General features: G+C 41.3%; 1 protein-coding gene and 1 pseudogene across 2 annotated transcripts in view; both read left to right on the top strand.

Moving 5' to 3' along the window:
• Positions 1–17,820, top strand: part of FBXO9 (F-box protein 9) — a 38,900-nt gene extending 21,080 nt beyond the window's left edge. For both annotated transcript variants that reach the window (XM_078055236.1, XM_078055235.1), the window contains 8 exons: positions 1,816–1,946; positions 2,904–3,018; positions 4,428–4,546; positions 4,874–4,964; positions 5,650–5,745; positions 6,082–6,175; positions 7,706–7,857; positions 17,213–17,820. In XM_078055236.1, coding sequence (XP_077911362.1) covers positions 1,816–1,946; positions 2,904–3,018; positions 4,428–4,546; positions 4,874–4,964; positions 5,650–5,745; positions 6,082–6,175; positions 7,706–7,857; positions 17,213–17,321 — 907 coding nt within the window. In that variant the 3' untranslated portion in view covers positions 17,322–17,820. The remainder of the gene's footprint in view (positions 1–1,815; positions 1,947–2,903; positions 3,019–4,427; positions 4,547–4,873; positions 4,965–5,649; positions 5,746–6,081; positions 6,176–7,705; positions 7,858–17,212) is intronic.
• A 571-nt stretch (positions 17,821–18,391) lies between these two features.
• Positions 18,392–18,896, top strand: LOC144378982 (FXYD domain-containing ion transport regulator 4 pseudogene; annotated as a pseudogene).
• The last annotated feature ends 7,189 nt before the right edge of the window (positions 18,897–26,085 follow it).

Here is a 26,085-nt window from a genome sequence, read left to right as displayed (position 1 = left end):
TTTTTTCATTTTATTAAGAAAATGCTAAATTATAACGACTTTATTATTCTCTTAAGGTATCTGTGAGGATGTTGTTAAGACTGTAACTTTTTTTTTTTTAAGATTTTATTTATTTATTTGTCAGCGAGCAAGCGAGCACAAGCAGGGGGAGCGGCAGGCTGAGGGAGAAGCAGGCTTCCTGCTGAGCAAGGAGCCCGATGCAGGACTCTATCCCAGGACCCTGGGATCATGACCTGAGCTGAAGGCAGATGCTTAACCGACTGAGCCACCCAGACGTCCCAAGACTGTAACGTTTGTTTAAAAGCCCAGGTGCAGGATAGAAGCCGTGTTTCTTTGGGTAGATGCCACTTGAATCAAAGTCATAAAGTGGCATTGATAGTTTTACATGGACAAAGATCAAGAGAACATATTTTGAAGCCAATACTTTTGAAGTTATTTGCAAGCCAATTATATAAAATTGTTTCGGCTTAATCTGTGTCCAAAAGCTCAATTTGCTCATATTAGAAGGGAGGAGAGTCTCTACCTATGAGAGAATGTCAGGTTAGAAACGAGCAATACATAGGAGTATAGGGTTTTTAGTAATAAAATATTACCATCATGTTATGGTATTACCTCTGTCATGAAATAATTAAGAAGTTACCTTTATGGATAACATGTGCTCATTGCCAGTGTTTTTTTTAATCACTTACAGTATTAACACTCAAGCTTTGGATAGTAAAGACATGCCAATGATATCAGTCTTAATTGTGTTTTTGAACTTGGAGGCTAATGGTGTTGTTCACCAAATGAAATCTAACAGTGTGAGGTAGTTCAAACTCAAAACGAATCAAGTGGGCTTTTTCTAAGCCTTCTTTATACTCAGGCAGGCTTTTAGACCCAGCTCTTAGCCAGTTTTGTGACTAGATGGAGGTGCTATTGAGAAAGGCTATATTAAAACGTGGACGAAGCATTTCTTTTCCTTCCCATCCCTTTGTACAAACCCAGATGTAGTGAAAGTTCTTGAAGGATACAGTTGTTTTTTTCTTATCAGGTCTAATGATCCCTGAAAATCTCTCTCCTGGTTTTGTTCTTGTTTTCTGCCTTCTGTGAAATGCTGGTAGAGCGGCCCTTGTGCCCGCCTAGCCTCTGCCACACGTGCCTTTGTTGTATAATTAGGGTATAATTAGCCCTTCTGGGTCTTCAGACCTCATCCTCATCTAGGCCTTTTTGTAGGTCTGATCGCTTTTAAGGTTAATTTCAGCAAAAATTAAAGGCAGGTTTTTTTTTAAACTCTAAAGTACTCTTTTGTTTAGATGATTGGTCGATGATTTGTGGGCCCTGCTAAGATTCTTTAAATTACATATTTTCCTCTCTTAAGGTAGGGTGATAAGGCACATCTGTTAGAAAACGCTTGGTAAGTAAGAACCACAGATGACATCTGTATATTTGATTTTTATCCAATTAGAATGGATTGTAGTCACATTGTATGGAATATATTTACATAAGTTTTTTTAAATCATTTGAAATTATCTTTTTCACTAACTCAAGAAATCTCTACAATAAAATGGACTAATTAAATCTCAACACGTGTATCCAAAATTCTAGTTTTTTCTGGGTGAGAATGAAAATTGCTGAAGCTTTTTTTGTCAGAAGACTTGGTATGGCCCTCCTTTGTGAGGCAGAATAAACTTTTATCAAATCAAGAAAGTAGTTAAGACAGTTTGCTTTTAGATGACTTTTTCTGAAGCAGATTTGCAAGTACAATGAAAAATCAGTTTCTAAGCTCTACTTTTGTGGAACAAAGCACTTAATTTATTCCCCTCCCTCCTTTTTCAGCATGGAAGATAATGACGATGACAGCAAGATGGCAGACCTCTTGTCGTGCTTCCAGCAGCAGCTCACGTTTCAGGAGTCTGTGCTCAAACTGTGTCAGCCTGAGCTGGAGAGCAATCAGACTCACATATCAGGTATGAGTTCATGGTGGTTAGAACTCAGGGAGGCACACTTTCACTTTAGATTTATGTTTTCCAAACTTACAGGGCCAGATAACTTGCCAGATAATTGCTCTAGTTCAAAGTACGTTGGGAGAGCTGGTTATAATTACTGTTTGCATATACTAATAAGCTTTTCAAAATTGAAGTAGAAAGGAATTTGTAGTGCAGTTCAAGGATGCCCTGCTTTATTCAGTGAAGATCTAAAAGGGTATCTGAGTTGTTGAAGCAGCCAAGAAAATCAGAGGAAGGCTGGTGTCATCAGGCATTTCAGCCTGAGGGAGGCTGCCTGTTTAAAAATGAATGTTTTGGGGCACCTGGGTGGCTCAGTCAAATGTCCCGACTCTTGGTTTCAGCTCAGGTTGTGAGATCGAACCCCAGGGCTCTGCGCTCAGCATGGAGTCTACTTGAGAGTCTCTCTGTCCCTCTGCCCCTCTGGCTTGTGCTTACACATTCTCTCTCTCTCTCAAATAAAAAGATCTTAATAAAAGTGAGTGTTTTTTAATTTTTATATGTTAAATGTTCAATGGGGGATTTTCCAGAGGAGGACACTTGAAAATATTCAAGGAGATGAAAATAAGTTTTTAGCGTTAGCAAATGCAAATGGATTGTATATATATATATACACAGATATACATATCAAACTATTTTAATAACACTTATTTTAATATCTCTTGGTGCTAAAATGATCTTTTGAAGGAAAGGGTGCTTTATAAAAGTAGCTTCTGATCTGTTCTGTACTGAAAAAAACATTTGTGTCTTGACGTTAGAAACCATTATGACTTTCGGATAATCAAATACAGTCGTGCACAGCTCTGCGCCATACTGAGGGTGTGATTCACACATGTCTGGGAGTACTGAGGCTGCCTGCACCGAGAACGAGACGGTAGAGTAACCGAGGAGAGTCGCTGAAGGGATGATTTTCTTTTGCAGCGCTGCCAATGGAGGTCCTGATGTACATATTCCGATGGGTGGTGTCTAGTGACTTGGACCTCCGGTCATTAGAGCAGTTGTCGCAGGTGTGCAGAGGATTCTATATCTGTGCCAGGTACTTCATCTTTCTAAAACAACTCAGGCAGTGGTGAAAAAAGAATTACGGTCTTTTGCCAGTTTTGATTAAAAAAAAAAGAAAACTTGATCGATATTCTGAGTAAAAACGTAGATGAACGGTTTTGCCTAAGCTGTGTGTCTGTGATTTCCCCAAACCGCTTAGCCCCTAAAGGCTAGCATGCGCTAGGTTCCCGGGGTACAGCGTTTAGGTACAGCAGAGGTGGGCACACGCGTCACGTCCATAGGGTGGTCTGCGTGCTAGCCTCGCCGAGTTGGAAAAAGAATTGTGCTGGGAAAACAAACTCAAGTCATCTTTAAATAACTCTAAACCCATTAAGTGGTAATGATTTAAATTTAGATTGCACTAGAATTTTTTTGTGGCCCATTAGAAGTTATCCTATACTTTTAAAATATTGCTATGTGAAGAATAATCATAGTTTAGTATAAAATGATTTGAGGCTGGTAATCTTTCATGGATATTTTACATAAAAATATGTGCTTTGTGGGGCGCCTGGGTGGCTCAGTCGGTTAAGCGGCTGCCTTCAGCTCGGGTCATGATTCCAGGGTCCTGGGATGGAGCCCCATGTTGGGCTCCCTGCTCAGCAGGGGAGTCTGTTTCTCCCTCTCCCTCTCCCCCTGCTTCTGTGCTCTCTCTCGCTCGCTCACTCTGTCTCTCAAATAAATAAACAAAATCTTTAAAAAAAAAATTCAGTTTTGTACACTAATCCCATAACAGAGTCTTGTTGGTGCTACCTTAAAAACAGATCTCTAGTCTGACCATTTCGCCCTTGTCCAGGGACCCTTCTTGCTCCGCCCCTGTTACAGCCGGTCTGGGTTACGGCAGTGGCCTGCTTCCCCTCCTATACCCCTAGAGCACCCCGAGAGCAGACCACCAGAGTGCTCTTTTGAAAGCATGAATCACACTCAGCTCTCAGTGGCATCCATGTCACCTAAACAGCCTGTATGCCCCTCGCTCCCCTGCCCCTCGCTGCCTCTCCAGTCGTGTAGCCTGTGAACCTGGCTTAGTCTGCCACCACCGTGTGATCCTCGTCGAGCGCACCGGTCACACCCCCCGAGAGCCTTGCACTTGCTGTGGCTTCTGCGCAGGTACTTTCCGGCTGCTGTACCTGAAATAGTCTCTCTTTCCCCACCGCAGTTGTCCTGCTCTGTGTACCCTGCTTCGTTTGCTTTTGCACTGAGCACACTATCTGAAACTTTTCTCTTTGTTTTCTTTGTTTTTGTTTGCTTTCCCACAAGGAAAACAGCAGGGCCTTTGCCTCGTCTGTCTGTCTGTCTCCAGAGCCCTGGTCAGTGCCTTGCAGGTGCTCATCAAATTCTTGCAGAAGTATTTCTGCGTTTAGGGACTTAGCCGTTTTTATAAATTGATGTTATGCTTTTATTACCTAGAGACCCTGAGATATGGCGTTTGGCCTGCTTGAAAGTTTGGGGCAGAAGCTGTATTAAACTTGTTCCATACACATCCTGGAGAGAGATGTTTTTAGAAAGGCCCCGTGTTCGGTTTGATGGTAAGTTGAACTCTTTAGAACTCAGGAGAAATAGTGGTCTAGCATGCTGATTTTTGATAAATACACAGTCTTAATTTCCTGAATTAAGAATACAGACCTGAATACTCTGATCATACTTAAAGGAAACCACAATAAAAATAAAGCTGTTATATGCAACAATGAGTCATGGAACACTACATCAAAAACTGATGATGTACTGTATGGTGATTAACATAACATAATAAATTAAAAAAAACAAAGCTGGAAACATGTTAGGTGATTGTAAAAGTTTTATTTATGTTCCTACTTAAAAAAAAACCCAAAACTTTCTTTTTTTTTTTTTAATAGGAGTGTATATCAGTAAAACGACATACATTCGTCAAGGGGAACAGTCTCTTGATGGTTTCTATAGAGCCTGGCACCAAGTGGAATATTACAGGTACAACTGTAGTAAACTGAGTGAGTGAAAAATTCTCTCTCTCCAAGTATTAGTTCATTAGTTACTGGGCAGCTGTTCTTTGTGGCTTTTGCATTTATCCACATGATGACCCTCAGTATTTTTATCCAGTTTTGTAACAGGAACTGCACTCAAAGAACCAGGAGGTTAATACAAATTATTTAATTCCTCCTAGCCTTTAAATCTAAGAATCACTTTACATTTTAGAGCTCTTCCTTGTTTTTTTGCTTTTGGTGGGCCTCATTTGCCTTTTCAATTAGCTCGTGCTCTATATTTCAGCCTTAATGGCCATCAGATGTTACTGGCCTTGAGAAATAAGGAGACATGTGAACTGTGTATGATCATTAGATCTCACTCTTGACCTTAATTAGTGCTTTAGGAAAAAACACACACAGCTTTAACGGAGGTATATTTATTTTTATTCAGGAGTAAAACTGAAAGTTTGACAGCTCCCTCTAGGAAACGTAAGATTGTCTTCACTTCTTTTTCGCTGGCCTCACAGGTTGCCAGTCGTGTTTGTTTTGATGATGCTTTGCCGATTTTTTGGCCCGTGGTATTTCTGATTTGATTTCACAGCAATGAACAGGTTTAGGTGCCAGGAAATAAGGACATGTTTTATACTTTGTGTGTGTGTGGTGTTTTTTGGTGTTCTTTTCTTTTTACACAGGTACATAAGATTCTTCCCTGATGGCCATGTGATGGTGTTGACAACCCCTGAGGAGCCTCAGTCCATTGTTCCTCGTTTAAGAACTAGAAATACCAGGTAGTATTTTTCTATAGTTTTCTATACAGGTCACATTTCATGTGGTTACTTGCAGGTTAATGTAATCCAGTGCTTCCTTAACTTAGTACCGGCTGATAAAAACAGCACTCAGCAGCGGCCCTTGTGAAAAATACCAGTGCCTGGGCCTCTCTGCCTGGGGAGTATGTTTCAGTAGGTCTTGGGAGCCTTAGCAAATTAGGTTTACTCACATCCTAGCTGATTCTTCTCGGGCAAGTTGAGTAACCACTATTAGAACCCATTACTTCCTAGGTTATTTAAATACATGTAACAACTGGTTAATAGACTTGGACTTAAATTGTATTTTTTAATTTTTAGAACTGATGCAATTCTATTGGGTCATTATCGCTTGTCACAAGATACAGACAATCAGACCAAAGTATTTGCTGTGATAACTAAGAAAAAAGAAGAGGTGAGTGAGTGGAATTAAAGGTTCTCTGTTTATTTCAGTACCCTACTCATTTAAGCATTCTTGATTAGAAAGGGTAAGAAAATACTGTTTCATAAAATATACTGTTACACAAAATGTACGTTGACTTATAGCATCTCCCTGAAGAGAGCTGGAGGGTTTTCTAAAATGTGGGGGGTTTTTTAATTGGATCAGCTTGTTTTTCTCTAAATGATTTCCTTTTCTGGTCCAGGTCTTTCACATTAGAAAATGTAAAGCCAAAATGTGCTATGAAATAACTAGTGAAATTATACCTGAATATGTTTTTTTAGCTATTCCTGTTCTGAATCATAAGGGATTTCCTTCCTAAGTTAGCTCATATAATTTTTTTCTCAAGGGTGTTCTTACAGAGAATTTCAATTTCTACTGGAAATAAGCTAAAAAGTAAGATAATTTCCTTCTTCCTGTTCTTACAAAAGGGAAAAAAATGCCAAGCAAATATTGTTGAATTATTGCATTCCAGTATTTTTAACTGTTAACTGAGGGCCTAATTTTTTTCACAACTTTCCTTTGTATGCGTTTTTCAATCCTGGTTTTAAAAATGGATACGCAAAAGAGTCAGTTGTGATGTAGTTGGAATAAATACTTGCCTAATGCTTTTATAATTAATAGTTTTTAGAAGTTTTCCTTCTATCAGATCCTCCTGTCTTCCCTGGCATCATGTGTTAGTTAGGGCAGGGTTTCATCGGTGTCCCTTCACCTTGTGGCCACCGGTTGCCAGCTTCTCTGCCTCAGGTAGGCTCCAGGGCTCTGGGGCAGCCGTCTGAAGGGCAGAGGTAGCTGCGATGGCTGTGGCCTTGGCCATGAGTTTCCTGAGGTCAGAATTAGGGAGTTATGGGCCCTTGTTTAGGTCTTACCTTATAAAAGAGTTTAGGAACTCCTGTGTTGAGTACCAGTTTTCTCTTCAGAATATGATAACAGTGAAACCATGCATAGTGTTGACATTCTTGTGTTGTTAGCAACAGTATTTGCAGAAGTGTGATTCTAATGAACCTTGTCCACATGTTTCTTCATTGACTCTTACTGTTACCGCAAAAGATAAATTCTACTCCATGCTTCTTCTGCATCTTTCACCAATTTATCACTTTGCCTCTGTAAAAATTCCCGTATTTTCAGTAGAAGGAAATACTAGGCTTACATGGAGAAGACAGAAGTTTTCATTTCCAACTCTGCAGCTGCTGTGTAATTTTGGTTAACTTGTTTGACCTCCTGGGGTCTTCATTCTTTCAGCCGTTAAACAGCAATGTACAATCATATTTAACACTGGGGGTGATTGTGTTGATTGACTGAGCCGATGATGGAGAGAAAACAGTTTTGGAATGCTTAACATTTTTCAGGGCACTCATCCACCTTCTCATTTGATACCCAAGACCCCTCTACTGTGTGCAGAGATTGTTACTTTTAGTGTCACTCTTGCATAATAGATTCCTGTAATATTTATATGTATCAGTGAGGGGAGGTTTCATGATAGCTCACACACCTTTTCTTTTACAGAAGCCACTTGACTACAAATACAGATATTTCCGTCGCGTCCCTGTGCAAGAAGCAGATCAGAGTTTTCATGTGGGGCTCCAGCTGTGTTCCAGTGGCCACCAGAGGTTCAACAAACTCATCTGGATACATCATTCTTGTCACATTACTTACAAGTAGGTGAATGTAATACAGATGCCAAAGTTGCAGAATAAATGTGTACTTCATATCAGGCTTAGGAAACTCTCTGATAGATTTTAAAGTCCTCAGAGTTAATGTTACATTATAAAACCACCTTATGTTCCAGGATGTTACATTACAAAGTATCACACGTCTCCTGTAAATGCCTCCAGAGTTTGCTGTGCTCTGTGTAGAGAGCTGTCGCCAGGGAGAGGTCCCTGGCCAATGACCATCTTTTCTTTTTTTTTTTTTAATGACCATCTTTTCAGTATGATTCTGTCAGGTATGCAAAGGAGTGGACCAGGAGGTGGTGCTCTCCCCACTGCCCGTGGGAATAGGCATGGGAATGGGGGCCACCACTTTGGAATTAGAATGGTACTCAGTCACCTCTAAGCTGTCTGTGTGTTATCTACTCATTGACTTAAGTCACTTTTAAAACATCAAATCTTTTTTCTTCTCCTGTGTTTCACTCTTACCATTTTTTTTTTTTTTTTACTTCTGGTTGGTTTATCCTTCAGGATTATACACCGATTTTAATACATCTATTAGGTGGTTCCTATTTAAAGCTGTTTGTGTTAGGATTTACCTGTAAGGAGTAATTAAGGAACAGAAGAATGTGTGTGAGAAAGGAACAGTACAGAAGTAGGTGAAACATCAATGTGTGTGGATAGTGAGGTTTGCTGTTTTTAGGTTTGAAAGAATATTGGTGTGTGGTCGACGCCTCTTGGTTCCAAAATAGAATCCAAAATTCTGAGAGACAGATTCTTTTTTTTTTAAAAGATTTTATTTATTTATATGACAGAGAGAGACACAGCGAGAGAGGGAACACAAGCAGGGGGAGTGGGAGAGGGAGAAGCAGGCTTCCCGCTGAGCAGGGAGCCCGATGCGGGGCTCGATCCCAGGACCCTGGGATCATGACCTGAGCCGAAGGCAGATGCTTAACGACTGAGCCACCCAGGTGCCCCCTGAGAGACAGATTTTGAGATCACCTTCTATTAACCTACTTCACAGCCTTGACCACAGGGTTGAAAACTATCTGTGGCCTGTTTCCTTTCCCACTCATGTGAAAGGTCCTGAGAACTGAGATTCTCAGCATTTTTCTTTCTTTTCATTCTTACCTAGCAGTCCTGTATCTCCTTTTTGCTTCTCTCAGTAAACTGTGCAGTGGAATGTTCTATTTTCTTCTCATAGAAAGAAACCAAACTCAGAGTAGTACCAAATAAATAGAAAACATCATGTTTTAGGAGGAAGAAGGACATTATTATAGGTGTCATTTGTAACTGCTAATGCTCACATTGACTTCCTTACTGTATGTATAAAGTCGCTTGATTTATCCCTTTATTTATCCCTTTGGGGGACAAAACTAAAAGGCTGTAGTAGTATTACTTATCATCAGCTTCCCTTCCCTCCCCACTGGGATGATGCTGTTGATCATGCAAATATTAAGTCACTAAATTCTATTCTAGGATTATAATTCTTCTTAAATTACATTTTAACAAGATCCTTAAAATATCTGTAGCCTTTTACTTAGAATTTCTAAGGAATCTGTTCAAAGGACATAATCAAAAATATCACTTTTTTTTTTAAAGATTTTATTTATTTGAGAGAGACAGAGAGCATGAGCAAGAGGTGGGCAGAGGGAGAGGGACAAGCAGAATCCTCTCTGAGCAGCTTATCACATTTTTAATTACCAAACAATGAAAACAACGTAAATCTCCAACAGAAAGGGAATTATTGGGGCACCTGGGTGGCTCAGTCGGTTAAGTATCTGCCTTTAGCTCAGGTCATGATCCCGGCGTCCTGGATTGAGCCCCGCATCAGGCTCCTCGTTCAGTGGGGAGTCTGCTTCTCTCTCTCCCTCTGCCCCTCCTCCCACTTGTGCTCTCTCTCTCTCTCTCTCTCAAATAAATAAAATCTTTAAAAAAGAGGGGGGAGATTATTAAGGAAATTGTGGTACAGGCAGACAGTGAAATATGTAATGGCTTCTGAAGAGTATTTAATAATGTGAGGAAATGCATATGTCAGAATGCTAAATGAAAAGCAGGATTACTGATAGTATTATAATCTCAATAGAAAAGCTCGATAGACAGGTTGAGGTGCTTGGAAGAAGGTGTAGTTGACCCTTGAACAACACAGGTTTGAGCTGCATGCATCCACTTATAATGTGGATTTTTTTTATAAATACAGTACTGTAAATGTATTTTTCTTGTACTTTTCTTAATAACTTTGTTTCTCCTCTAGCTTACTTTACTGTAAGAATACAGTACACCATACATGTAACATACAAAATATGTGTTAATTGATTTTGTAATTGGTAAGACTTCTGGTCAACAAGTTAGTAGTAGTTATGTTTCTGGGGACTCAAAAGTTATATGTGGATTTTTGACACCCCAACCCCTATGTTGTTCAAGGGTCAACTGTACCTCATATTGTTATATTAGATGATGGAATGATGAGTGATTTTTTTCTTTGTACTTTTCTCAGTTTTTCAAATTTTTTACAATATGCCTGTTAAATAACAAAAATTTTACCAAGTAAAATTTTTAAAGATCTAATTGGCTTTATTAAATGATTCGTGAATGGGGAGCCTTGAGGAGTTGTATAAAATGGAAGGTTTTTATAGAAGGAGAGCAGGGCAGGAAGGTTATTAGCAAAAGAAAAGGATTGTTTCAGGCAAGGACATTTTCTCTTAAAGGGAAAAGCAGAGGGTCTTATGCAAACTCCTCATTTTCCTTTGGGGAACGGAGAGGGCCCATGTGGCAGACTCATGGGCTCCCATCAATAAATTTCTGACCAGTTTATTTATTTATTTTTAAAGATTTTATTTATTTATTTGACAGAGAGAGAGCACAAGTAGGCAGAGAGGCAGGCAGAGGGGGAGGGAGAAGCAGGCTCTCCACTGAGCAGGGAGTCCGATGCGCGGGACTCGATCCCAGGACCCTGGGATCATGACCTGAGCTGAAGGCAGCCGCTTAACCAACTGAGCCACCCAGGCGCCCCTGACTGATCAGTTTAGACTGCATTTCTGGGGGAGGCTGAAACTGCAATTAAATTATATATTAAGCCCCGCTTTGGGAACCCATCCTGAGTGATGCCATTTTGGGACCTGTGGTTTTCTTTTTAACAGTTCCCCCTTTTGATCAGATTGTCAGCTTAACTGAGAGATGTGATCAAAATTTAAGGCATGAGCACCAACTGTCAATTACCCTTTTGTAGTTCTCACAGCTTGTGTTGATCCTTTGTGTGGTACCCATAGGTCACGATGCTTTTCCTTCATCTGTGATATTGGTAGGTCACAGCTTCAGGTTCATGTTCCAGTCTTAGATCATTTGCTTGGTGATGAGTGGCTGTGAACATACATTTAAAGCTTTTGAGAGAATATAATGCACCAAAGAGATTACTATTACTATAGGTTATTATTATTCTTAGTATTATTCTTACTGTTAGGACAATTCCCAATAGTTGGAGTGTACTTAGAGCCATGGTCCCCAAGACCCAACCAAACCATAGAAAGCCCCTACTGCAGGAGTCATCTTTTTAAGCCCAGTGCCTTGCTCAGTGATCTTATACGATTTTTAACTTCCCCATCAGTGTTAGTCCAGGCACAGTAGGTGGTATTGGCCGCAACACAGATACCCATCTCCTTGCTCAGCTAAAAGATAATCAAGGACAACTTTGGCTAGAGAGTCCAAGGATCTTTGTGGTGCTGCTTTTGCTTTAGCAGCAGATTTTGCAATAATTTTGAGAATTGATCATAGCCTCATTTATATGTATCCCTAACCAAGGAAATCGGGACCTCTGTAAAGGAGTGAATCTGAATCGTGAATGTCTCTTTTTAAATTCAACAATGTAAATTTAGGAGATTCAACCAATGAGATCTTTTATTTTGCTTGTGAAAAGTTAGAGGCACAGTTAGATTTTCTCCTAGCCTGAAATAAAAGATTGTTTTAAATTCCAGAGGTTATACCCCTCCCACACCCACCCCCTTCATGGTGGCCTGGGAGATACAGATGAGGGTGTTATCCTTCCAGGCCAATGCCAGAGTGAAGGAAAGGAAAAGAGGAGAAAAGGGTTTACGTTTAGTGTACGGAGTCTCCATCCGTCATCTGGGGTGGAAGCGACCACCTCGATGTCCACTACTTGTCTTGCTCATCACTTTGATGTGGAGGTCTCCAGCATCTGTACCGGACCAGGTGCGGGTGGAGCCTTAGCTCTGTGATGTGTACCCAAGGCTTAATACTTCATAGTTCTGCAGCAGTGTCCGTGGTCAGGAGCACCTGGGAAGGTCCTTTTCCAGTGGGGCTGGAGAGTGGTTTTCCTCTGGCAACGCTTATATGGTCACCAAACTCTAGGCTGTGATGAACAGGTTTCTTTGAATTGGGATCCAGGAAAGCTTCTTGAATCGATGGGTGACAGGCTTGAGCATAAGACAGTGGAGACTTACAGTAGCTGGTCATACGAGCAGGAGACAACAAGGGACCAGAAGGTTGTGTCCTGATAGAATTCCAAGAAGTTTGTAAGGTTTTCGTTGAGGCGCATGTGATTTGTCCAGTGAAATGGATGCCTTGATCACTGGAGAGAGTGGAAAGTATACCCCAAGTGGGAACACATTTTTAAGTTGGTTTGTTTTGGTTGGTTTTTCCTGTGAAGGCATCAGTCTTACAGCACGGGAAATCTCGACCCATCTAGAAATCACACATGCAAGAACAAGAACCTATTGATCACTCATAATAGCTTAGGATAATGGCTGACTGTCTAATGTTTAATAAAGTGTTTGTAGGTAAACATAATTCAGGACAAATAAAGCTAAGCAAGACAAAAGTTTATAAAAGTTGAATGAAGTCCAGCTACAAGTGTTTGAAGGATCCAGAGGGCAGAGGTTTGAGGTCTCTTGGAACAAAAACAGGTTATGGGGGTGGGGGTGGGGCATGGGGAGTGGTAGTGACCAAACAGGTCAGGCATTGCTGGTAGACTACTTTTGTAATTTTATAGAAGTCTATCAATGTCTGTTTATAATTTGAGTCTTCGTCAATGTGCTGTGGTGGGTGAATGAATGCAAAAATTAAAATGTGGGATTTGCCAGGGAGCCAGGAAGAACCGGGCCATCTAGGTTTCTGTAAGTGTGTGTTTAATTTGCTGTCAGTGCTCACTCATTTCAGTGTCTTCGGTTTAGAAGCAGGCTGTTGCCATGTTACAGGGACATCAGGGTGGCAAGTCTGGTGATGAGGGGCCATGTTTGTGGACCCAGAGTGGACTTCAGCCACTTGTGCTACACAGAAGGCTAGGTATTCACTTACAGCGAATAAGCCTCATTAGTTTAACAGGTCCTTTGGAAGTTTGTCACAATTTTTTAAAAAAGGTTTTAAAGCACTTGCCTTATAAGGATTACAGATTGTTATGAAATGCAGTCTTTTCAAAAGCAGACCAAAGTCCAAGAAAACTGTTTTTTGACAGAAAACTAAATAATTTTGCACCATCTTACTTTGATATTAAAACTCATTTTTTAAAATATATTTTAATCTTAACCTGCTTGACCACACATTAAAATTCCTTTTCAAATATTTGTTTTCTACAAACCTTTTACAACCTCTTTTCTACATCCCGATTTTGTCTTTTTTTTTTTTTTTTTTCTTTTAAACAACCAGCTTCATTTTAGGACAAACTTACTCTCTATTTCTCATACCTTATTTTATGAAAAACACATCCTGCTTTACTGGCATACAAAGATATTAATTAGCATTCTTAACCCTTAAAAACCTTAATTTCTAGTGAAAACTAAGAAGTGAGCAATTTTGAACTGTTACACTAGCATTTTTTTTAAATTGGCATATTTATGAATACATTTTAAAATTTCTAGAGCATGTGCTGTTTTACGTGTTTCAGTATCATTAGCATGTTTAAATATTAGTTTCTCTGTAATATGAAGACAAAAGTAGATAAATCTGTGTTTACTAATTAATGCTTTAGTACTTTATCTTATTTGGAAATGATCTAGGTATTTAATGAATTTAACTTAATTCATCATTTAACTTAGTTTAAGGTTTTAGGTTATCAAAAAAAAAAAGCTTGGGAAAACTAAGTAGACAAATATTGCTGAAAAGCTCATTTATAAACTTTTGTCCTGCTTAGCTTTATTTGTCCTGAATTATGTTTACCTACAAACACTTTGTTTTGTGTGGCCACATCTTAGAAGAGAGAACGTGAATTTACCTAGTAAACTCAGGTAGAATAAGTTTAATATTTAATGTTGATAACTAAAAACATGTCTTTTAATTAAACCATCAACCGTTATCTAGCTTTTATATCAATATTTTCCTGGGTCACATGCACTTAAACATTTGGGTTAGTCTCTGACTGTATGATTTTCAGAATGCCCATCCTTATAGGCACTTGCCTTCAAACCCACTAAATAGAGCTCTTTTACAAATTCATTTTCGCGATACCATCAGAGGTGGAAAGTACCACATAACTATAACACACGTGTATAGACACATGCGAACAGACTGACTCAGAGACCTTATAGCTGATTTTGAAAATCCTGCCCTAAAATAAATACAGGATTTATCAAAGTCGGATGTGAGTTTGTTTTTCTGGTAGGTTGAATACGTTGAGGTTACCTGGCTACATGGGTAAAGCTTTTCTTTATATACATCTTTAGAGAAGACACTTAAGGTTTGTATTTGCCCTTGGCAAGTCAAGTTCCAAATGACTTTGCCCATTTTGTTTTTTCTTGGTAAGAATCATCTCCTTAAGTTTGCATTTTAAAGAGATGAACTAAGGAATTCCTGGAGAAGACCAGGTAGAACATTGAACATTTAGATTTAAAAAGCACAGGGAAAAATGCAAGCTCCTTCTAGAAGAAACTTGGTTTCCTAAGGCCAATAATGTACAAGCTGTTGGAGATAAACGGGGCACTGGGGGATTGGTAAAGGAATAGGGGAACTTTCAGTTGCCTGTAGAGCTGCGTTTGTGGTTTTGCAAAGATGTGTAACATAAGGACCATTGCTTTCAGTTCAATCCAAAGAATTGGACTGTAACTTAAATGGCATCAGAGATTCTCCCCCTATCCAACTCTCGTATCCTCAGTTTGCTTTTTTCCCCCTCTGGGTACATCATTCTAACTTTACGTATTTGTGGCAGTATTGAATTGCTTCTGTTGGGTGAAAGATGGATCAGCAAGGACGGTATGGAGGATATCAACTTCCCCAAATCTAGAATCACTCACAATGATGGCCAAAAGAAAGAACCAACAACCTGCATGTCCCAAGCAGGCAGAAAGCCAAGCCCAGCAATGCCAAACCAGAGGAGCAGGAAGGCAGTAGGTGTCCCTGGGAGAGAAGGGATCAGTAACCAGTGGGTCTGGATTTAGAAGGGAAGGACAGTGTGATTTTATTTTCTGTGTGACTGGGCAGGCAGAGATTTGGAAGCGCGGACTCTGGAAAGAATTTTCACTTTTTGCTGGCTTCTGCCAGTTTTTCCAGGATCCCCTGGGCACGATCTGGTATCTGCCGGTTTTCCCTTGACTGTCTAAGGAATAATGTAGCAGTTTATCAGAAAATCCCTCAGCTTCGTTGATTCTGGGAGGGGCTCATGGGAGGGCCCTGCTTAGAAGGTAGAGAACAGGGTGTCTGTACGGCCATTAACTTGGCAGAATTTGGCTGATGTTTAGGTAGTCTTTTACAATTCAGATGAGAAGGAGTACCCAGTCTTACAGTCTTGTTTTAGGCACCTACCTTTTTCTCTTTTTAATTTTTCTTAACTTATTGCAATAAAATCTTTCAATGAAACGGTTTTGGAACTTTGAAACCTTTTGGAGGCATCTGCATGCCAAATGAAATGGGTATCCCATTCTGTTTAATTTGGGAACTCGTGCTTTCAGGTCTACTTCTTAAATGATCTTATCTAACTGGAACGTTCCCCATAATGGCCACTGTATTTCTAGGTCATGATTCCTCTGAGGGCTGGCAGCACATCGGTAGGTCCCTAGTCACAGAGTTAACCCACATCAGCCTTCTTTTGGGGCACCCAGCCTGGTGGTTACCAAGCCAAGTGCCTCAGGACACAAAACAAGCTTAGGAAGATTTTGTCGTTTTTGCTAGATATCTAAAACTTCTGGGACTGTAGTTCTTAGACATGAAATAAGCAGGTGTGCCAGAAGGTGGCATGCTTGACCCTTCAGAATTTAGGGATCTTCTGAGCTGAATGAATACCTGAAAGGGATGTGCCATGGGGCTGGGGATTGAGTGTGTTTTACAGTGTACCTCGGTGCCTGGAAAGTTTCTTGAGATTGGTGGGTGACCTAGTGCCAGGCTAACCTGTTTCACGACCAACTTATCCCATCCCAGGATTCTTCCTGAGGTGGTGAGCACTTCTAACAGCCTTTAAATGCTCGACCCATCCCCACCAATTCTTGCAGCTTTTTGGTCTCCAAGATCCCCACTAGCGACAGGCTTTACACAAAACCAGACAGACAGACCTGTGCCCTTGGGTGTTTTGGCAGCACTGCATCTCGGCCATAGGAGGGCCCTGTGCACACCACCACCAATTCCCGCAGCGCATGGCTTTCCACCAGGGACTGTGGTCTGTGGGGCTGGGGGCTGGGCTCCAGGCATAAGCGCCTGCCAGCTCAAGCCGTCCTGTCCTGTACGGGAACGCCATTTAGATGGGGAGCTTGAACGTCAGCGACGACAAAAAACTCGTAACTGAGAGGAACTTACCCACAGCCCTCGAGATGGTGAGAAAGACAGTGAGCTCAGAAGGTTCACAGGGACCACGCCTATGTTCTCATCGCCCCAGATGCTGCCAGAAGTTCCCTTTGGATCCTTTTGCTGCCACCGAATCTGTTAAATGACAAAAATTCAACCAAGTAAATTTTAATTGTCTAACTGGCTTTAGTAAACAAGTCCTGAATTGGGCAGCATCCCATCTAACAGGTAGAGGGGAGCTCGGAGGAGTTGAACAAAATGGAAGGTTTTTATAGCAGGAGGGTAGGGGCAGGAAGGGTTGTTCCAGGCAGTGCTGCTTTCCCTGAGAGGGAAGAGCAGGGAGTCATACCATGCAGGCTACCTCATCTTCCTTTGGGGGGTGGAGAGGGCCCATCAGAAGATTTCTGACTGACTTGAAACTGCATTTAGATTAGGTATTAGGCCCTGGTTTGGGAACTCGGTCTAAGTGACACTATTCTGGGCCTGTGGTTTTCTCTTATCATGCCTCTATCATTTTGAATTTACTGAGATGAATTCAAAAATAAAAAAGACTAAAGTGTAAGATAAACCCTCCCCTCTAAATATGTAAGGATTTTAAATGAGTTGAAATGTCCTTGTAACTGGTAATTTTGTGCTTTCTTTCCAGATCAACTGGTGAGACTGCAGTTACTGCTTTTGAGATTGACAAGATGTACACCCCTTTGTTCTTCGCCAGAGTGAGAAGCTACACTGCTTTCTCAGAGAGGCCTCTGTAGGGCCTCACGTCCAGTCGTCTGTCACTGTTGCATGAGTAAAAGTATATAGAGCAAAAGAGCACCTAAGTTATAAATGTACATATATATATATATGGAATTGGAACTTATTTTACATTGTTAGAGTTCTTTTAAGAAGAGTATAAATTGATTATTTTTTTTATTTAAAAGGGATAGTTGATACTTGGGGTATTTTGTTTTGAAATTAAGAAGTTGAGATTACAAGTTGTTTAAGCACATTTATGTTGTGAAAAACCTTCAAATGAGCTTTAAATCATGTCCTTTTTCAAGAGGATTTCTGAGCAGATTTCTGTCACATAAGTCTCCTTCCGCCTGATCATCCCAATATTTACTTGCTTCAGGGGAGGGCGCCACTGGATCAGCATTTCTTTCACGCATGACATAGCGTCTTTGCACTAAAGGCTCAAAATGTGAAAACTTGTTCTGAATTTGTTTGAAACTGTTTGACCAATAAAAATAATAAACATTTCTTTCAAGAAGATATCTTTGGGTGGCCTTTTTTTTTTTTAGATTTTATGTGACAGAGAGAGACACAGTGAGAGAGGGAACACAAGCAGGGGGAGTGGGAGAGGGAGAAGCAGGCTTCCCGCGGAGCAGGGAGCCCGATGCGGGGCTCCATCCCAGGACCCTGGGATCATGACCTGAGCCGAAGGCAGACGCTTAATGACTGAGCCACCCAGGCGCCCTGGGTGACCTTTTTTAAATGTCAGAGTCATAAACAGCCCTAGGGTAGCCAGCAAAGGCTTGGGAGGCTGCCTCCTTCCACCTGTGGTCTCTGCAGCCGCAGACTGTAGGTCTCCACAGCCCAGCAGAGAGCCCTTCAGCCAACTCAGCTGGGCATCTCTGTTCCTGAAAGAACACCGCAGGTAATCGTGTCAACCCAGGCCCAACTCTGTCCAGAATTAAAACGGGGAGAGTGCCTCCCTGGGGACGCTGCCATTGCTTTGTGGTCCCAGAGTTGGTGTCTGGCAGACCTCTACCAGTCAGCTCTGTTCTCGGCGGTTCAGACCCAGCTAGGGTTGAAGGCGCACACACTTTCAGAAATCAGCGTCTGCGGCCCAGCCCCAGCAGCCTCTCCAGATCTGCACCCGGCTCTCAGCCCTGCTCTGCAGCTGTAGCATGAAGACAGTGACCCGAGGCCTTCTCCTCACACTGGCAGGCCTGCCTGCCTTGGAAGCCAATGACCTGGTTGATAAACACAGTCCCTTCTACTACGACTGGGAAAGCCTGCGGCTGGGCGGGATGATTTTCGGAGGGCTCCTGTGCACCGCTGGAATCTTGATGGCCCTGAGTGGAAGGTGCAACTGCAAGTCCAATCAAGCACAGCCCCGTGCCTGAGAAGGCCATTCCGCTCATCACTCCAGGCTCTGTCGGTACCTGCTGAGCACAGGACCGGTGTCGTGGCACTCGTGGTACCAGCGCCCATGCTGGTCTCCCTCCACCTGGGGGCCTTACCCTCCGCGATGGCCCCTCTCCCCCAGGGTGGGCCCTTAGGCTCCCTTCTGATCAGGAGGCTGTCCAAAGCTTATTTCTAAATTAAACTGTCCCATCCCTCAAAAAAAAAAAATCATCTGCAGCCACAGATGCTTTCAAATTCATGTTGACATTAAAAGATGCTTCCCAAGTTCTTGCAATTCGATGTGGGACAGGTCTTTTAAAAAGCTAATGCATGTGGGCGCCTGGGTGGCTGCCTTCGGCTCGGGTCATGATCCCAGGGTCCTGGGATCGGGTCCCACATCGGGCTCCCTGCTCGGCGGGAAGCCTGCTTGTGTTCCTAGTCTCGTGATCTCTCTCTCTGTCAAATAAATAAATAAATAAACCTTAAAAAAAAAAAAGCAACTAATGCATATTATGTTAAAGGTGAAAACCAAACATCCAGAGTGTGCGTGAAAAGAAGAGACTACTACTAAGGTTGGCTTTTTGTAGTAATCTGAGAAACGGTGTTTCCCTCAAGTTAGAAAAGAGGGAGAAAAGCAAAATGCCTAAGATAAGGCAGCTCTTCATGATGTGACCAGTAGTTTTGGTATGCAAGTTAAAAGGACATCTGATTAGGACCTCGTCAAATATAGCTTGGAAAGTATATTCCTAAGGAGAGTGGGAGTCAAAGATTCTCTGTTGTTTTGCCACCATGCCTGGATTAGCCAAGAGCTGCTGCAGCCAGCCAGTGGATACCAAGTTGAAAGCTTTCCTTGTGCCCACTAAAGCAACTCTTACGTATTTAGCTTGAAGCTGAAAATCGTATTTTCTCAAATTATATTTTCTGTACATTCAGATTATTTTAAATATTTATTTTAGAGTGAGAGTGCGGGGAGGGAAGGGGCAGAGGGAGAGAGTGAGTCTCAGGCAGACTCAGAGCTGAGTGCAGAGCCCGATGCGGAGCTCCATCTCATGACCCTGGTCATGGCCTGAGCCGAAACCAAGTCAGACGCTTAACCGACTGCACCACGCAGGTGCCTGCCCCAGTACACTCACATTGTTAATACAAAAGCAACATACACTTATTGTGAGAATATTAGAATATACAGAGAATCAAAGAACATCTGAAGATACACCCAAAGATAACTAACCAGAAGGAATTTTTGCCATGTAGCCTTTTTCGCCTGTTCTCTGCAAATCCTGCCGCAGAAGTCTTTTAACTTCAGTAATGTTCTTCCTTTGCCCTATCTGGACATTACAGAAACCTGCAAATACTATGGGAAGCTGACAATCAATAGGTACAGTCACTCCTAAAAAAATCAAACATTTTTCAGAAGTTGCATTTTAGCTCCTGCTTGAAGTGCTCAGATGTCCTCACGGGGAATCTGGCCTAAGCACTAACCGTGGAGTCGGCTCTTCCTGTGGTGTTTCCTCCACAGCCCCCTTCTCACACCTTAGTGGAGGGCAAGGTAGGAGGGCTTGGGGCTGTTGGGGGCTCTCCCTCCCTGAGACTACACAGCCGGATATGGTGAGAACCAGCACTAACACTCCACCTACTTTGCCAGCACCCCCGTGTGCCACCCCCAAATTCCCCTGCAAACCTGCATCATCTAACACTCTTGCCGCAGCAGGTGTCCCCCGCCGAAAGCAGCTTCTGCCCCAGCACACCCTGTAAGCAGCTCTGGCAGGGGCTGGCACCATGCCAAAGTGACTCCTGCTCCCCACCACCCCGCCCAGTTCCAGAGGCAGAGCCTTTTAGCTGGCTGTGCAGGGAGAAAGCCCCGCTGCTTGGTGCACCCACAACTGTGACAGAAAGATTAATTTAGTCTGACTGCCAGCCCTGCCCATCAGCGAAAGCCTCTGTGGACCACAGGGAGAAAGCCCTGCCCTTCAGAGGGCCCACAACTACAGCAGAAAGGCTGACTTAGACACCTAGTCTGACTGCTGATCCCATCCACCTACAAGCCCCAAACTGGTATCAGGCCCCTCAACAGCCCAGGGACCAAACCCCGTGCCGTGTGCCTGCAGCAGGCGAAGTGGGTCACTGCTGCTGACTAGGGGAAGGCAAACACAGCTCAGCCACACAGCAGAGCACATGTAGTGCATCCACGGGGACACTCCTGGAGCACCTGGTTCTTGTGCCCAGGGGGCACTGCATTCCAGGACACCACGGGACACAAGGCTACAACTTTCAAGACCAGGAGATGTAGCTGACCTCCTTAATCCATAGAAACAAACACAGAGACTAAGACAAAATGAGGACACAGAAGAATATGTCCCAAATGAAAGAGAAGAAAAATCACAGCAAAAGAGCTAAATGAAACAGAGAAGCGCTATGCCTGATAAAAATTCAAAGTAATGGGGGCACCTGGGTGGCTCAGTCAGCTAAGTGTCTGCCTTTGGCTCAGGTCATGATCTCCGGGTCCTGGGATCGAGCCCTGCATTGGGCTTCCTGCTCAGCAGGGAGTCTGCTTCTCTTTCTCTCTCTCTCTGTCTCTCTCTCCCTCTGCCCCTCCCCACTGCTTGTTCTCTCTCTCTCTCTCAAAACAAAAACAACAAAAAAATTCAAAGTAATGACAAAGATACTCACTAGACTTGAGAAAAGAGTGGATAGGGGCGCCTGGGTGGCTCAGTTGGCTAAGCGTCCAACTCTTGATCTCAGCTCAGTTCTTGATCTCAGGGTCATGAGTTGGGCTCCATGCCAGGCCTGGAGTCTACTTAAAAAAGAAAGAGTAGATAAACTCACTAAGAACTTAAAGAGGAAATACAAAAAAGAACCAGAGATGAAGCATTCAATAACTGAAATAAAAATTACTCTAGAGGAAAAGGGCAGCAGATTAGAGGATGCAGAACAAACAGATCAGTGATCCAGAAGACGGTGAGGAAAGCAACCAAGCTGAATAGAAAAAAAATAAAAAATAAAAAATGAGTATAGGTTAAGGAACTCACCAACATCATCAACCCTAATAACATTTGCATTATAGGGATCCCAGAAAGAGAAGAATGAGAGAAGGGGGCAGAAAATTTACTTGAAGAGAGGCACCTGGGTGGCTCAGTTGGTTAAACGTCTGCCTTCAGCTCAAGTCATGATCCTGGGGTCCTGGGATCAAGCCCTGTGTTGGGCTCACTGCTCAGCAGGGAGCCTCCTTCACCCTCTCTGCCCCTCCCCACCACTTGTGCTCTCTCTCTCTCTCTCAAAAAAAAAAAAAAAAACTTTAGATAATTTACTCAAAGAAATAATAGCTGAAAACCTCCCTAAATGTGGGGAAGGAAACAGACATCCAGGTCCAGGAATCAGAGAGCCCCATACAAGATGAACCCAGGAGGTCCACACCAACACACATAATAATTTAAATGGCAAAAAGTAATGATAAAGAGAGAATTTCAAAAGCAGCAAGAGAAAAAAAATGTTATATACAAGAGAAACCCCATAAAGCTATCAGCTGTTTTTTTTTTTTTTTTAGCCAAAACTTTTAATATGTCATGCTGATCCCTTCTGGCCTACAAAGCCCTGAAAGGAAAAAAAAAACCTATAACCAAGAATACTCTATCCAGCAGGTCATCACTTAGAATAGGAGAGATAAAGAACTTCCCAGACAAACAAAAGCTAAAGGAATACATCATCACTAAAACATCCTGATAAGAAACATTAAAGGGAATTCTTTGACTGGAAAGAAAAGGCCATAACTAGAAAATTTGAAAGGAAAACATTTCACTGGTAAAAACAAGCATATAGTAAAGGTTGCAGATAAATCACTTATAAAGCCAGTATGGATGTTAAAACAAAAAGTAGTAAAATCAATTATTTCTATAAAATTCATTCAAGGGATACACAAAATAAAAATGCAGAATATGATATCATAAGCATAAAAAGTGGAGGGGGGGATAAAAATTTAGTACTTTTAGAATGTGCTTGAACTTAAGTGACCATCAACTTAATATATAATTGTTGTACACATGAGACATTATATGAATGAAATGATAACCACAAAGCAAACCATATAATAATGGATACACACACACAAAAGAGAAAGGAATGCAAGCATAACATTAAAGAAAGCCATCAAACTACAAGGAAAGAGAGCAAGAGAAGAAGAAAGGAACAGAAAATACCTACAAAAATAACCAACACAATGAACAAAACAGCAATAAGTACATACTTATTAATAATTACATGTAAAAGGACTAAGTGCTCCAATCAAAAGGCATAGGGTGACTGAATGGATTAAAAAAAAAAAAAAAAAAAGACCAGGGATGCCTGGGTGGCTCAGTCGGTTAAGCATCTGCCTTTGGCTCAGGTCATGATCCCAGGGTCCTGAGATAGAGTTCCGCGTCGGGCTCCTTGCTCAGCGGGGAGCCTGCTTCTCCCTCTGCCTGCTGATCCCCCTGCTTGTGTGCTCTCTCTCCCGCTCTGTCAAATAAATAAATAAAATCTTAAAAAAAAAGACCCATATATATGTTGCCTATAAGAGATTCAGTTCAGAACTAAAGACACATACAGACAAAGAGAATACATGGAAAGAGATATAGCATGCAAATGGAAGTGGATGGGTGGCAGGAGTCAATGTAGCAATACTTAGATCAGACAAAATTACTTTGAAACAAAAACTGTAACAAGAGACAAATAAGGGCATTATTACATAATGATAAAGAGATCAGTTCAGGGGTGCCTGGGTGGCTCAGTAGTTGGGCATCTGCCTTTGGCTTGGGTCATGATCCCAGGGTCCTGGGATCGAGCCCCGCATCAGGATCCCTGCTCCACGGGAAGCCTGCTTCTCCCTCTCCCACTCCCCTTGCTTGTATTCCCTCTCTCGCTGTGTCTCTGTCAAAAAAATAAATAAAATCTTAAAAAAAAAAAAGAGAGATCAGTTCAACAAGAAGGTATAACAATTGTAAATCTCTATGCCCCCAACATTGGAACACCTAAGTACCTAAAAGAAATGTTAACAGACATAAAGGGAGAAACTGACAGTAATACAATAATAATAGGGGACTATAACACTCCACTCACTTCAATGGATAGATCATCCAGACAGAAAATCAGTAAGGAAACAGTGTCTTTGAAAGACACATTAGACCAGAAGGCCTTAACAGGGATATATACAGAACATTCCATCTAAACCCAGTAGAATACACATTCTTTTCAAGTGCACATGAAACATTCTCCAGGGTAGGTCACAGGCTGGGCCACAAAGCAAGTCTAAATAAACTTAAGAAGATTAAAATCCTATGCATCTTTTCAGACAGCATAATGAATCACAAGAAAAAAAACAAGCACAAATACATGGAGGCTAAACAACATGCTACTAAACAGCCAATGGTCAATGAAGAAATCAAAGAGGAAATTTAAAAATAGCTGGTGAAAAAGGAAAATGAAAACACAACAGTCCAAAATCGTTGGGACACAGTGAAATCAGTTCTAAGAGGAAAATTTATACTGATACAGGCCTACCTCAGGAAACAAGAAAAATCTCAAACAATCTAACCTCACACCCAAAGGAATGAGAAAAGGGAGAACAAACAAAACCCAAAGTTAGTAGAAGGAAAGAAATAATAAAGATCACAGCTGAAACAGGAAATAGAGACAAGCAAATAAACACAAAACCAAAAGAAATGATCAACGAAACCAAGAGCCAGCTCTTTGAAAAGATAAACAAAATTGATAAACCTTTAGCCAAATTCATCAAAAAAAAAAAAAAAAAAAAGGGAGAGGACACAAATAAAATCAGAAAGGAAAGGGGAGGTAACAACTGACACCACAGAAATACAAAGAATTAAGAGACTACTCTGAAAAATTATATGCTAACAAACTGGACATCCTAGAAGAAATGGATAAATTCCCAGAAACATACAATCTCCCAAAACCGAATTAGGAAGAAACAGAAAATCTGAACAGACTGGTTACTAGTAATGAAATTGAATTAGTTATCAAAAACTCCCAACAACAACAAAAAATCCAGGACCAAATGGATCCACAGGTGAATTCTACTAAACATTTAAAGGGGAGTTAATATATATTCTCCTCAAACTATTACACACACACACACACACACACACACACACACAATAGAAGGAAAGCTTCCAAATACATTCTATGAAGCCAGCATTACTCTGATACCAAAGCCAAAGACACTAAAAAAAATAGAAAACTACAAACCAATATCCCTGATGAACATAGATGCAAAAATCCTCAGCAAAATATTATTAGCAAACCACATTCAACAATATATTAAAAGGGTATCTTTCACCACGATCAAGTGGAATTTATTCTGGGGATGCAAAGATAGTTCAATATTTCAAATCAATCAACATGATACAACACACCAAGAGAACCAAGGATGAAAATCCTATGATCATCTCAATAGATACAGAAAAAGCACTTGACAAAATTCAACATCTGTTCATGATAAAAGCTCTCAACAAAGTAAGTTTAGAAGGAACACACCTCAACATAATAAAGGCCACATATAACAAACCCACAGCTAACATCATACTCAATAGTGAAAACTTAGAGCTTTTCCTCTAAGATCAGGAACAAGACAGGGATGTTCACCCTCACTAATTTTATCTGACATAGTACTGAAAGTCCAAGCTATGGCAATCAGACAAGAAAAAGAAATAAGAGGCATTCAAATTGGCAAGGAAGAAGTATAACTGTCACTATTTGCAGATGACATGATACTAATATACAGAAAACCTAGACTCCACCAGAAAACTATTAGAATAAATGAATTCAGGGGCGCCTGGGTGGCTCATTCGTTAAGCGTCTGCCTTCAGTTCAGGTCATGATCTCAGGGTCCTGGGATTGAGCCCTGCATTGGGCTCCCTGCTTGGCGGGAGGCCTGCTTCTCCCTCTCCCACTCCCCCTGCTTGTGTTCCCTCTCCCTTTGTCTCTCTCTCTCTGTCAAATAAGTAAATAAAATCTTTAAAAAAAAAAAAAGAATAAATGAATTCAATAAACTTGCAGGATACAAAATTAATACACAGAAATTGGTTGTGTTTTCATACACTAATAATGAAGTAGCAGAAGTAGAAATTATGAAAACAATTTCATTTACATTTGTACCCCAAACAAGAAAATATCTAGGAATAAACTTAACCAAGAAGGTAAAAGACCTGTACTCTGAAAACCATAAAGCGCTGATGAAAGAAACTGAAGATGATATAAACAAATGGAAAGATATCCCATGCTAATGGATTGGAAGAATATTGTCAAAATGTCAGTACCACCCAATGCAATCTACAGATTCAATGCAATCCTGATCAAAATACCAACAGCATTTTTCACAGAACCAAAGCAAATAGTCCTAAAATTCATATGGAACCACAA

This window comes from Halichoerus grypus, chromosome 9 (assembly GCF_964656455.1).
Source record: "Halichoerus grypus chromosome 9, mHalGry1.hap1.1, whole genome shotgun sequence".
Taxonomy (NCBI): domain Eukaryota; kingdom Metazoa; phylum Chordata; class Mammalia; order Carnivora; family Phocidae; genus Halichoerus; species Halichoerus grypus.
The sequence above is the reverse complement of the archived record's forward strand: the minus strand, read 5'-3'. Positions and strand labels throughout refer to the sequence as shown.